The sequence below is a fragment of the Dendronephthya gigantea genome, unplaced genomic scaffold, assembly GCF_004324835.1.
Source record: "Dendronephthya gigantea isolate DGI-Jeju-01 unplaced genomic scaffold, DenGig_1.0 000185F, whole genome shotgun sequence".
NCBI lineage: Eukaryota > Metazoa > Cnidaria > Anthozoa > Malacalcyonacea > Nephtheidae > Dendronephthya > Dendronephthya gigantea.
The window spans coordinates 1-14,614 of NW_021163195.1; the positions used below are offsets into that span (position 1 = coordinate 1).

Consider the following 14,614-nt stretch of genomic DNA (forward strand, 5'->3'; position numbering starts at 1 on the left):
ATTTACATATCATATTACAAACGCCAACGATGACGAGTACTAGTGAAATGATAATTTTAATATTAGTAATATTAAACCGGGGGTTTCTTCGAAGTTTATTGGTTCGCTACCTTTGCTACCCTGGTTAGAGTCTGAGCCAATAGGAAACAACCTTATTAAAGGTGCTACACTACCGCTTAAAAGACTTAAATGTAACAATATACATAATATAAAGAACATTCCAAATTTCGCTTACGAAGCAAATAATTTTACACGCATTATATTTATGTTGAGTAATCTTTAAGGTCTGTTCTTACGGTCCAATTCTGTTGAGTTGTTATTGATGAAAACGAGTTTTTGTTTGTATACGAACAAACAAGACGAAAATAAACCTGATTTCCTATGCTGGGAATAATGCCTGGGTCAAAGTGTCAAAGCTGCGACTGTGGGAAATATTATTCTAACGCAATTTCGTTGAGAGTAAGAAAAAATATCAACTTAATACCTGCTTTTAAAAACTTCGTAGTCGAGACAATTTCGTACTAAATGTTGAATTTATAAACAAATATCCAGACACAAATGTATAGATACTTTCATTTCAATTCAACGTTTGTTATACGTGTATGCGATATGCGCCCGCAATATGTACGTCCATCTTATGAGATACTTTATATAAGCAGAAATGTTGAGAGCGCTATGTTAGAATGTTTCCCGCTTTTTGGTATGTGTGCAATTGCCAATTGGGTATCACATAAAATTATATACTATATGTATTGTCGACATCATTGTATACAGCGCCTGACTGTTGGGCTGACTATGTTTCTATTACTAGAAAGAGACACGTTGCAAAAAAACAAAGGAAAATGAAATTAACTCGAAGCTGGTTTGTTGAAAAGATAGATAGTATGGAGGGTGAACTATCTACCGTGAATGAAAGGATGAGTAACACTATGACTGGAGTAACTGAGGCCATTGGTCTTTCTCTTACAATAGATGGCAAAGTGTCAAAAATTGAGGTAATATATCACAGAAAGTAGAGAGAGTGAGGTCATTGCAACCATTTTGATTGGAGTCTGGGTTCTACGACAGATCATGCATGGTCTGGAATGATTTACACTACACTCAATTTATTGGCACGGCACAACTAACATGGGTACCCGTGCTCAGACTAACAAAGCAAAGGTCGGACACGGATAAAATGAGCGTCGTCATTTTCACCCTTCCCTGCCAAAAAATCGAGTGAAGTGTATGGGGCTTAAAATTCTGGTCAGGCCCGTTTTAGGCGCTAACTGTTCATGCGCCGAAACGAATGCAAATTAATTTAAAACAAAGACATCTGCCTATTAGCTTCGGCACATCTAAAATAGGTCTTACCTACCCGCCATAATCAGTAAATTATATTCGAATCGGCTTCATCCAATGACTAGACTTTATTATGGAGTTACCGTTCCAGTTTCATTAGTGTTCACTGGTCACAACAGAAGAAATGTTTTAACCATCATACTGTACTTTAGGAAAATGTCAGCCAATTGGCATTGTCGCAAGTGAAATTGGGCAATCAGCAGGATGAGCTTAAAGAACGACAGGGTCAAATCGATGCGAAAATAGATGAGACAAAGGTGATTTCTTTAGAATCTTATGTATTAAACACGCCGCATCTTGTCGATATTTAAATTTCCCGCCTAATTTTGTAATTTGGCGCGTGCATGTGCAGACATTTTTCGCCGTGTTTACATTATTACCGTTCCCTCCATTTCGAAAACTGTTTCAGACGCGCTATTGCGAGACCTTGTTTGCGAGGTAAATAAAATGTATGATTCCACTCGAAATTAAGATCCTTTAAAAGCCTTTAGATTTACATACTACATACCATAGGCAGCCCAGACTTTGATTGCGCGTGTGATACTCGCGCGTGTGTCGCGCTTACTTTGTTCACTTCGTCTATATATTATGACAAGGTAGGCAAGAGTTTATCTAAATACTACAGATATAGTTTCGTAATTCGTATATTTTATTTTATTTTATTTTATTTATTTTATTTTATTTTTTATTTTATTTATTTATTTTATTTTATTTTATTTATTTTATTTATTTTATTTATTATTTATTTTATTTTTTTATTTATTTTACAAGTTTGCCATTTTGAAATTAAGTTAAACATAAATACATAAATTACAAATGGCTGGAATGCCCCACACACAGATAAAATCTCCAATAACGGGGTTCCACAACATGCACAAAACATAACATGAAGCGTGACAAATATTTACTGTAGACATAGTAATAAACTGACAAACACACTGACAGGCCACAAAGAGATTGTAGCGTCATGGTAATTGCACTTGCTAAGAAAGCGCCAGCTATATAGTTCAGCTGAGCTAACAACAAGACCTCGATGATAAGTTCCATAAAGGACGACTTGTGTGGCATTTCACACAAACAGATTTAAAAATTCTCGGGTCATCGATGTTGAAAATACTGTCTGTTAGACTCTTATAGTAGTTGCGTAATAATGCTTTAAATGATGCTATAGACTTAGTTGTGTCTCTAATATAACTTGGAAGAGTTTCCAGACGTTGGCAGCTCGTGTTCACTGGTCACAATAGAAGAAATATTTAACCATCATACTGTACTTTAGGAAATGTTAGCAATTTGGAATTGTCGCATACGGAGTTGGGCAATCAGCACGATGAGCTTAAAGAACGACAGCGTCAAATGAATGCGAAAATAGATGAGACAAAGGTGATTTCTTTAGAATCTTATGTATTAAACACGCCGCATCTTGTCGGTATTTAAATTTCCCGCCTAATTTTGTAATTTGGCGCGTGCGTGTGCAGACGTTTTTCACCGTGTTTACATACCGTTCCCTCCATTTCGAAAACTGCTTCAGACGCGCTATTGCGGGACCTTGTTTGCGAGGTAAATAAAATGTATGATTCCACTCGAAATTAAGACCCTTTAAAAACCTTTAGATTTACATACTATATACCATAGGCAGCCCAGACTTTGATTGCGCGTGTGATACTCGCGCGTGTGTCGCGCTTACTTTGTTCACTTCGTCTATATATTATGACAAGGTAGGCAAGAGTTTATCTAAATACTACAGATATAGTTTCGTAATTCGTATATTTTATTTTATTTTATTTTATTTTATTTTATTTTATTTTATTTTATTATTTTTATTTTATTTTATTTTATTTATTTTATTTTATTTTATTTTATTTTATTTTACAAGTTTGCCATTTTGAAATTAAGTTAAACATAAATACATAAATTACAAATGGCTGGAATGCCCCACACACAGATAAAATCTCCAATAACGGGGTTCCACAACATGCACAAAACATAACATGAAGCGTGACAAATATTTACTGTAGACATAGTAATAAACTGACAAACACACTGACAGGCCACAAAGAGATTGTAGCGTCATGGTAATTGCACTTGCTAAGAAAGCGCCAGCTATATAGTTCAGCTGAGCTAACAACAAGACCTCGATGATAAGTTCCATAAAGGACGACTTGTGTGGCATTTCACACAAACAGATTTAAAAATTCTCGGGTCATCGATGTTGAAAATACTGTCTGTTAGACTCTTATAGTAGTTGCGTAATAATGCTTTAAATGATGCTATAGACTTAGTTGTGTCTCTAATATAACTTGGAAGAGTGTTCCAGACGTTGGCAGCTCGTGTTCACTGGTCACAATAGAAGAAATATTTAACCATCATACTGTACTTTAGGAAAATGTTAGCAATTTGGAATTGTCGCATACGGAGTTGGGCAATCAGCACGATGAGCTTAAAGAACGACAGCGTCAAATGAATGCGAAAATAGATGAGACAAAGGTGATTTCTTAGAATCTTATGTATTAAACACGCCGCATCTTGTCGGTATTTAAATTTCCCGCCTAATTTTGTAATTTGGCGCGTGCGTGTGCAGACGTTTTTCACCGTGTTTACATACCGTTCCCTCCATTTCGAAAACTGCTTCAGACGCGCTATTGCGGGACCTTGTTTGCGAGGTAAATAAAATGTATGATTCCACTCGAAATTAAGACCCTTTAAAAACCTTTAGATTTACATACTATATACCATAGGCAGCCCAGACTTTGATTGCGCGTGTGATACTCGCGCGTGTGTCGCGCTTACTTTGTTCACTTCGTCTATATATTATGACAAGGTAGGCAAGAGTTTATCTAAATACTACAGATATAGTTTCGTAATTCGTATATTTTATTTTATTTTATTTTATTTTATTTATTTTATTTTATTTTTTATTTATTTATTTTATTTTATTTATTTTATTTTATTTTAATTTTTTTTATTTTATTTTATTTTATTTTACAAGTTTGCCATTTTGAAATTAAGTTAAACATAAATACATAAATTACAAATGGCTGGAATGCCCCACACACAGATAAAATCTCCAATAACGGGGTTCCACAACATGCACAAAACATAACATGAAGCGTGACAAATATTTACTGTAGACATAGTAATAAACTGACAAACACACTGACAGGCCACAAAGAGATTGTAGCGTCATGGTAATTGCACTTGCTAAGAAAGCGCCAGCTATATAGTTCAGCTGAGCTAACAACAAGACCTCGATGATAAGTTCCATAAAGGACGACTTGTGTGGCATTTCACACAAACAGATTTAAAAATTCTCGGGTCATCGATGTTGAAAATACTGTCTGTTAGACTCTTATAGTAGTTGCGTAATAATGCTTTAAATGATGCTATAGACTTAGTTGTGTCTCTAATATAACTTGGAAGAGTGTTCCAGACGTTGGCAGCTCGTGTTCACTGGTCACAATAGAAGAAATATTTAACCATCATACTGTACTTTAGGAAAATGTTAGCAATTTGGAATTGTCGCATACGGAGTTGGGCAATCAGCACGATGAGCTTAAAGAACGACAGCGTCAAATGAATGCGAAAATAGATGAGACAAAGGTGATTTCTTTAGAATCTTATGTATTAAACACGCCGCATCTTGTCGGTATTTAAATTTCCCGCCTAATTTTGTAATTTGGCGCGTGCGTGTGCAGACGTTTTTCACCGTGTTTACATACCGTTCCCTCCATTTCGAAAACTGCTTCAGACGCGCTATTGCGGGACCTTGTTTGCGAGGTAAATAAAATGTATGATTCCACTCGAAATTAAGACCCTTTAAAAACCTTTAGATTTACATACTATATACCATAGGCAGCCCAGACTTTGATTGCGCGTGTGATACTCGCGCGTGTGTCGCGCTTACTTTGTTCACCTCGTCTATATATTATGACAAGGTAGGCAAGAGTTTATCTAAATACTACAGATATAGCTTCGTAATTCGTAAATGTATAATTGGTCTAGGTAATAGTTTCGAGTGCAATTTGGATATAACATGCACGAGGGAGTTTTTCAAAGACCTCGAAATAGCATGAGTCCGAACGACGAGTGATATTTGAGGTCTTTGAAAAACTAACGAGTGCGGTTACGGGTCACTCCGCCTAAGAAAACGTCATCTTTTTTAAGATGTTAGCTAAACTCTCATTGGCAGTCTTGCGGGAAAGCCAATTGTATATAGACGAAGTAAACAAAGTTACACCAATCACACAATGAAAGTCTGGGCTGCGTATGATACTACACACAATCCCTAAAATATAAATTTTCTGAAATTTAGAAGAGAGTCGATGGGTTAATAAACCAAAGTAAAGATGATTCGCATCCCTCCAAAGTCAGATCAAAAAAAAGATCAAAAGACAGAAGGGCTCCTAGGTCTGATAAGAATGCCTCGAGTGACGAAAGTGAGTCTATGTTTGACCAACCAGGTGAGTCCAGGTGTGTGACCAGTCAGCGTGAAGTACCTCGTCTTTGTTCACGCATGGTGCATTTTAATCGTGGGGAAATACACACACGAAATACACACTATTTTAATAGCACTTCCCTTTTGGAAACCAAGAAATCTGAATTTAGCCAGCGTGCAAGTTTAAGGGCTGGTTTCCAGTCGGAAAAATTATCCTCCCCTGACCGATTTCTTTTTTGCTTAAGACAATTAGTTTTGGTTAAGAGCACATTGATAAAAGAAACTTATTATATACCACTTGTCAAAGTTTGGTGTTCGTAGCGTTTCATTGGTCGAGAGCGAATCACGTGAGAGTGACGAAATTTTGATGTCGCCCGCGCGACCCCCAGCAGGGGGAAACAATGCATTATTTCATGGGAAATAACAACTTTAATCACGTGCTGCACTCGTGGACATCTGACCTTTAGTTGACATTGGGCTAAGTTGACCTTCGTCCTTCGAAATTACATGTTTTATAAATAAACATTTCGTTGTTTACTTCGTTGTTTAGTTTTTCTTTGACAAGTGGTATATAATAAAAAACTTATTTACTGCGACCTCAGAAAACATTATGTTTTGTGGACCCTCGACCATCGATATTTCACTCGGCTTCGCCTCGTGAAATATCGACAGGTCTCGGGTCCACAAAACATAATGTTTCCTTCGTTCGCAGTAAATAAGTGTTAATTATTTCACCTTTCATTATTCACTATCATATGCAGACTGATTCTTCTTTTAAGGCGCGAAGCGAATGCGATATTCTTGTGCAGATGATGTGCATAATTTAAAAGAGCAAATGGCGGTCATGGTGCAAAAAAATGCAGAACTAGAAATGGATTGGCAGAGAAAGTTTAGTCAGGATGAGGAAATAAAGGTGATCACGAAGAATTATTGCGATTATAATAGGGTGTATCAAAGAGGGGGGTGATTTAAAGAAATGCTTATATAGCTATATCTATTAGACATATTCAACCAAATTTATTCAAGAATTTTAGCATATAGAGTTCTTTTAAGTTCTTTTGATTACCCTGACACTAAAGCTTTTCCGCAAACAGTGGCGTAGCCAGCCTGAAGATTTTGTCCCGCTATGTAAATTTCGAGTTATTATAATGATTCATGTCTTTAGAAATCTATTGTTTTCACAGTCGGTGAACACGAAAATATTAGCATAGCGGGACAAATCGACAGGCTGGCTACGCTACTGTGACCACAAATCGCATATCATCTGTATCACCAAACTAAATAAATACAGCTATAGTATGGCGCAGCAAAAAACTCCAAAGGAACAATAAACTGAATTTAGATTCAAAGTGTGTGTGCAGACTGTATCATCGTCGATAGAATCAGTTTTGGTATCGTTACAAGTTCTGTTGACATTCAATACAGACACTCGAAGGCCTGTCCTAACTTCTAAATTTGGGCGTTGATGAGCGAATTTAGAGGTCGAATAACAATAACGACACAGGTTATTTCGCTTTGCGGTACAACAGCGCTCAATGTTCACTCCTTAGAAACACGCTGTTTTAACTGATGTCATTTATACGCTACTTGTGTCCCACCCATCCCCACACGGGAGAACTGTAACAAAAGAATCACACGAGTAGCCTTAACCAGGGGTTTCGTCGCCGCGTGGGCCGTGAAGCGTAGCAGTGGCGGATCTAGGGTTAGGCAGAATAAATTAAAAGGCCTAATTTTAAATTCAAAATACCAATGCAATTACGATTTTAAGCTGTAGTAATTTATTCATGCCTAACCCTGAATCCGCCACTGAAGCGTAGGTAGAAACGCCTGGCCTGCGAGGTTGACTATCTCACCTGCATTTTACATATACTAATATAAAAATATTGAGAAGTACTCCAATCTCAGTTTTGATTTCAACTATTAGCATGCAATTACTAAATTTTTAATTTCGCTTGGAAATTTAGCGTCAATTATCTGAATTGAGCAACAAAACATCGCATGAAAATTCTTGTATTATATCAACTTTACAAGATTTAAAGGTAAGACGGCTTGTAATTGAAAGAAATACTTACAGCTATATATATATTAAACATGTTCAGCCAAATTTCTTGAAGAATTTTAGTAAATAGAGCTATTTTAAGTTCTTCTGATTACCCTAAAACTAAAGCTTTTCCACAAATCGCATATCCTGATCTCCATCAAAATATTCTCTTATCTCAGTTTTGATTTCAACAATATTAGCAATTACTAAATTTGTAATTTCGCTTCGAAATTTAGAGTGAACTAACCGACTTGAAGCAGTCAAGCAACACAACAACATCGCGTGAGAATTGGCTGATGATATCAAAAATAGATAATTTAACGGTAAGACGGCTTGTAATTGAAATTTGGTTAGAAAACTCAAACATGAACAAAAACATATACGTGAATTATTATTATGATTTCTGAAATTAAGGATAAGGTTGATCATCTGGAGGAATATGTGGAGAGAGAAATAGGCAATCGCAATCTAAAGAAAGACAGATGCATTGGAGATCGGGAGAAGAAGAAATGATATATATATAGCTAGAAATTTTGTTCCCTCTGCCGGTGCGGAGCGCCGTCTGAGGGTACTAATTCCGCCCAAAGATTAGGAATAACACCCGGGAACATACCGTGTTTACTCGAACAAGCGCCGCCCTCGTATAAGCGCTCGTATAAGCGCCCTCGTATAAGCTGCATGCATGTATTTCTATTATAACATAACTTTGTTAAGGCATTCTCAACACATACCTAAATTGCATGATATGTTTATATTATTATTCACATTCTAATAACATGTTTAAACCGATTGTAATAAACGTTTCGAACGTCGAAGTCGTCCCTGCTGTAAAACTTTTAGGTTTAACGATATCAAACGACCTAAAATGGAACACCCATATCGCGGAGATTTGCAAGAAAGTGGCATCGCGTTTATATTTCCTTAGACAGCTTAAACGTGCTAAACTACCAACCAAAGATCTCATTCTATTCTATACCACCTGCATTCGCCCTATAACAGAGTATGCGTGTGAAGTTTTCCACGGCTCCTTACCCCAATGTTTATCCGATGACCTAGAAAATCTACAAAAGCGTGCCCTACGTATTATACACCCCGAACTGCCCTACAGCCAAGCTCTACAAACGGTGAACTTGGGAACACTGTCCAGTAGACGACAAAGTTTAAACGATAGTCATTTCAGGAAATCATCGATGATAATTCACACAAACTGCATAAACTTTTGCCTCCTAGAAATAATAGCACCGTATGCTTACGCAACAAACGCATGTTCCAGCTCCCAAAATGTAAGACAAACAGATTGAAAAACAGTTTTATCCCATACAATTCTTATAGACACTCGTATTAAGAATGTATACATAATTTTTAGTGTAACATATAATTATATACTTTTTAATTTAAAGGTTATTATAATTCAGCCTTCTATAAAGCTGTAACTATATATCTAAACTATCTATCTATCTATAAGACTATAACGAACATGAGACTTTTCATTTTTGGTATTTTGCAAGGAAGGGCAATCAGTGCAACAGTTTACAATGTACTGAATGTACGAATATTTACGCCCCTGTTAATAGGCAATAGAAACTTGACCAGTAAACATATATCACAAATCCAGGTTTTGTCAAGTCGTGCGTATTTTGAAGTTCTTACAACTGTATAACTTCATTAGGAGGAAGGAACATTGTCACATCTGTGCACTGGAAGACTGGAACGCTAGCTCCATATCGGCTTTAAGTAATCGCAAAAAAGTTACATATTCCGTCGAATGCACATTCTTTTTATGAAATATCCTCTCCCTTTTTTGAAAATTGTATGATTCATACAAACTAAGTACAAAATTTCTTACATGGCAGCATAACAGCCTTACCCTAACCACAGCCATACAAAGTCTTATAGAACCAATTTAAAGAGACTTATAGAACCAATTATTCAAAAGTACGGAATATTATCTTCCCACGTAATACAAAGAACTCTGTTCTCTTAAAAAAACTCCTTCAAAAAACCAATCAAGAAGTATTTCTTACAAACTTGGCAGTTTTACTAATTTTAGTAAACTCTTTCAGAAAGTTTCCTTTTTACGGCACTGAGATAAGAAATTAGTCTAAAGCGCAAGTCGTCCATTGTCATGGTCAAATTTTCTAAATATTTATTTTGTTCATATTAAAATATTTCATTAATTATGGACCATGTCCATGAGACACATATTTGTTTTTCTATAGTGAACCATATTTGAAAGTATTTTGTGTATATTATATATTGCACGATTACTAATCTGCATCAGGTATCAATTTATCTCATTTACAATGGGAACATATGAAGGAAATATGAAGGACATTTTATCATTTTTTCGAAGAAAATTGGCTTTAATAAAAAAAGTAATTTAGGCCTTAAAAAAGGAAACACAAGATTTTAAAAGTGGAAACACTGCTGAATTCCGCCATCTTGGCACATGGACTTCACCCTGTGAGAAGAATGTTCGCAAAGGCAATATCGCATCTGTGGCAATGGCAAACCAACACTAGAGATGCTGTAGTCACAAAGACTTGAGGTATGTTTACATATTTTCGTGAGTCGATGTTTTATGGTAATAGCTATACTATCGAGTTTAAGATGCATCAAATCTACGACGCGGACGTGACATGAAAACAGTCGCTAGTGTTTATTCACTTTATTGGGAGCCCAGTATTAATTTGTTTTACCTACGGCTCTGTATCTGTTTATAACGTAGTTATAAACATAGTTTATTATAGGTTCTTTGATATAATATATCCACTATATCTCATGCTAGAGTGCTGTTATGGATCATGTATAAATGAATGAATATTGCAAACTATTTGATAAATAAAAATAGCTCATTGCAAAGACACTGAAGCTACGAGCAATTCTTATTAAGTATGATCGATTCAATTGGAGTATAGATAGGCGAAGTGTCATTTAGGTACTTTTAAAAGGGATTATTTTTATTTAATTTGGGTATTTTATGTTCAAATAGTGTGATCAAAGTGTGATCTGAGAGCCTGTTTATATTACATGAGAGAGACCAGCCATATCGCTAGGGCTAGTGGCTTGCTCTCAAAGACTACATTGAATTACTTCCCTTTAACTTGTAACTTGATTGCTTAACTTTAGAATACGTGTGAAGAACAAGCTTGTATACATGCTAGAATGTTTAGGATTGGAATGTGGATCATGAAACAAAATGAACAAATCAGTTTAAATTTCTCCTGTTCTGATGAGATAATTTCAGTGCATAGCAATATAAAATGTGGTTAGTGACTGGGTATTCTAAAGTTGTTCAGCAAGTTATATTTTGTTCAGCATTTATAAATCTTTTTCCTGACCAAATTCTAGGTATTAAGGATACCAGCAGCTAAGTCTTATCAATTTCATTAAAATTTTTCATGAAGATTATATTTTTTATTTCTTTACAATTTTGGAATGATCTTGTAGCAAACAGACTCCCTAAATTTTCAACACACAAAATAGCACCATTCAATAAAATTTTGGGTTAGTTGTACACAGGTGACAGGCTAATATGCTGTTTACACAATATATATATATATATATATAATATTATATATATATTAATATATATATATATATAGTATGCATGGAAATTGAAACAAAGCGAAAGAGAAATTATTCAAAATAAAGTGGTCCCTTCTAAAGCATGTCCCTACATTTAGACCTAGTGGGAGAGGCTGCAACCTTTGCCTTGAAGAAAAGCTGTTTATTTTGAAAGCAGACAAAGACAGAGTGCTGAATAAGTGCTCAGAGTTATTTTCTAAGTGTAGACATCACTTTAAATACAGTGCGCACAAATTTAAACCTTAGGCGCACACACTAGTATGCTATCCTTATGCGTCAGAAAAACTGTTAAATGTATCCATTCGTCTGATGATCGCCTTGAGCGTGAAACACCGTGTAGCGATGACAATATTTTTAAACATTTATTTATTTAATTTAAATAAATAAATGTTTAAAAATATTGTCATCGCTACACGGTGTTTCATAATTTAATCATTTTGCTCTATTTGTTGATATTGAGCACTCTTTGTTCAAGTACGGACAATATTATTATTATTATATATATATATATATATAAGGTTGCTTGTCAACTAGAGAGATATTATTCGAACATAACCACTGCTTTGTATTTTTTAATATCACTTTATTCACAAACGTTTTCGCTCTCTTAGCTCTTCAGGTGATAAATGATGACAGTGGTTATTTTGTTTACTTACATATAGTGTAATATGATACATCCTATTTAGTGTGACTATGTTAAAGTTGTGTTATTTACAAAGATAAAATTAGCATGCATTAAGATTAGGCTCTAGTGTTCTAATTATTTGTTTCTCTTTGGTCTCTCTTATTAGTCTATTAGCGTTGATACACTTATAGATCGGCATAATGTTAAAGTTGCCTTTGCTACATTTAGATAGGTGTTCACTGACGGTTAAATGTCGATATTCTTTGTGTCTAATATGCTGCTTATGCAAAGTTACTCTGTTTCTGAGGTTTTCAGTCGTTCCCACGTAGAAACTGTTGCAATTTGGGCATATTATGATGTAAATAACTCCTTTAGATTTACAGTTCATGTCATATTTTACCGTCCACGTTTTTCCATTCTTCAGTTTAATTTTGTCCCCGGTGATTATATGAGGGCATGTGCCGCAACGAGGTTCATTGCACTTTGTCACAGTTGGCGTGGCGTTGGACGTTGAAAATTCCGCTTTCGTTAAAATTCCTTTTAAGTTTTTCGGTTGTCGTCTGGTTACAATAAGATTTGTTTTCTCCATTGTACTCCTTAATTCGTCTGACAAATTTAAAACTTTCACTGTTTCCCTTACTTTCCCAATAATGCTAGGGTTATTTGGATTGTGTGTTAACACTAGAGGTAATATTCTGCCTTCGGGTTCCTTCGCCTTTGGTGTTCTTAATTCCTCGATACTTTGGCCTTTCGCTTTTTCGAAGCTTGAGTTAATTAAGGTTGTTGGATAGTTTCGACGTACGAGAAATATTCTAAGTTCTTCCAAGCGTTGTTCACGAATTTCATGGTTGGCGATAATCGTGCAAATTACGAATTTGTACGAATTTGCACGAATTTGTACGAATTTGCACGATTATCGCCAACCATGAAATTCGTGAACAACGCTTGGAAGAACTTAGAATATTTCTCGTACGTCGAAACTATCCAACAACCTTAATTAACTCAAGCTTCGAAAAAGCGAAAGGCCAAAGTATCGAGGAATTAAGAACACCAAAGGCGAAGGAACCCGAAGGCAGAATATTACCTCTAGTGTTAACACACAATCCAAATAACCCTAGCATTATTGGGAAAGTAAGGGAAACAGTGAAAGTTTTAAATTTGTCAGACGAATTAAGGAGTACAATGGAGAAAACAAATCTTATTGTAACCAGACGACAACCGAAAAACTTAAAAGGAATTTTAACGAAAGCGGAATTTTCAACGTCCAACGCCACGCCAACTGTGACAAAGTGCAATGAACCTCGTTGCGGCACATGCCCTCATATAATCACCGGGGACAAAATTAAACTGAAGAATGGAAAAACGTGGACGGTAAAATATGACATGAACTGTAAATCTAAAGGAGTTATTTACATCATAATATGCCCAAATTGCAACAGTTTCTACGTGGGAACGACTGAAAACCTCAGAAACAGAGTAACTTTGCATAAGCAGCATATTAGACACAAAGAATATCGACATTTAACCGTCAGTGAACACCTATCTAAATGTAGCAAAGGCAACTTTAACATTATGCCGATCTATAAGTGTATCAACGCTAATAGACTAATAAGAGAGACCAAAGAGAAACAAATAATTAGAACACTAGAACCTAATCTTAATGCATGCTAATTTTATCTTTGTAAATAACACAACTTTAACATAGTCACACTAAATAGGATGTATCATATTACACTATATGTAGGTAAACAAAATAACCACTGTCATCATTTATCACCTGAAGAGCTAAGAGAGCGAAAACGTTTGTGAATAAAGTGATATTAAAAAATACAAAGCAGTGGTTATGTTCGAATAATATCTCTCTAGTTGACAAGCAACCTTTTTCTATATCTACACTTGTATTTGGCACAACGCAACTTTTATATATATATATATATATATATATATATATATATATATATATACACACACAGTAGGAGGCAAAAGTTTGAGTCCAGTGACTGTATTTCATTTTTTTAGCAGCACATATTTATGTTCTACAGAAAACTTTACCGATAAGTGAACTAGGAAAAAGTAAATAAGTAAACTGAAAAATACATGCTGTACAGCAACTATGAGATGTTATGATATTCATATAACGTATGTTAATGTGCAAACATGCATTACATGTCAATGCTTAGAATCATTCTTTTTTGCTCTTGAAACGGCCTTTATTCTTGCTGGCATAGATTCCATTGGCTTTTTAATGTTGTACGTTCAATACCTTGGCAGCATTCGGCGACCACTTGCCTCAAGTCATCCTGGCTGGTGGGTCTGTGCCTCGCCCTTTTCCGTTTAAAACGGTCCTACAAGTGCTCCATAGGTTTTAGATCTGGTGGTGGAAAGCCATGAGAACGAGATCACCAGAACGAGTTTGCTTCTAAAATATTTCTGGCACATAGAAGATGTGCATGTGTTTAGGGTGATTATCATGTAGTTAGACGCGCGATCATCTTCGTACCAGATGAAATTCCATGTCCTTGAAGAATTGGATGATACTTTTCTTTAATTAGGATCCTATTATATCTTTCAATATTGCCAAACCCAG

The 14,614-nt window shown here is 35.5% G+C and overlaps 2 protein-coding genes across 4 annotated transcripts in view; both read left to right on the plus strand.

Moving 5' to 3' along the window:
* Positions 1–821: 821 nt before the first annotated feature.
* On the plus strand, positions 822–9,179 carry LOC114538458 (interaptin-like). Of its 3 annotated transcripts, none has more exons than XM_028559635.1 (9): positions 822–995; positions 1,494–1,598; positions 3,721–3,825; positions 4,834–4,938; positions 5,651–5,798; positions 6,553–6,686; positions 7,738–7,812; positions 8,051–8,137; positions 8,229–9,179. In XM_028559635.1, exons 1-9 carry the CDS (start codon positions 843–845, stop codon positions 8,325–8,327), a joined length of 1,011 nt encoding a protein of 336 aa, XP_028415436.1. In that variant the 5' UTR covers positions 822–842; the 3' UTR covers positions 8,328–9,179. The 3 variants fall into 3 exon arrangements, with proteins under 3 accessions (XP_028415436.1, XP_028415437.1, XP_028415438.1); XM_028559636.1 differs by having other exon boundaries at positions 5,654–5,798; XM_028559637.1 differs by lacking the exon at positions 822–995 and adding an exon at positions 2,618–2,721 and having other exon boundaries at positions 1,554–1,598.
* A 1,097-nt stretch (positions 9,180–10,276) lies between these two features.
* Positions 10,277–14,614, plus strand: part of LOC114538448 — a 37,577-nt gene continuing 33,239 nt past the window's right edge. The window contains exon 1 of the mRNA XM_028559623.1: positions 10,277–10,362. The gene's annotated coding sequence lies outside the window, so the exon portion shown is untranslated. The remainder of the gene's footprint in view (positions 10,363–14,614) is intronic.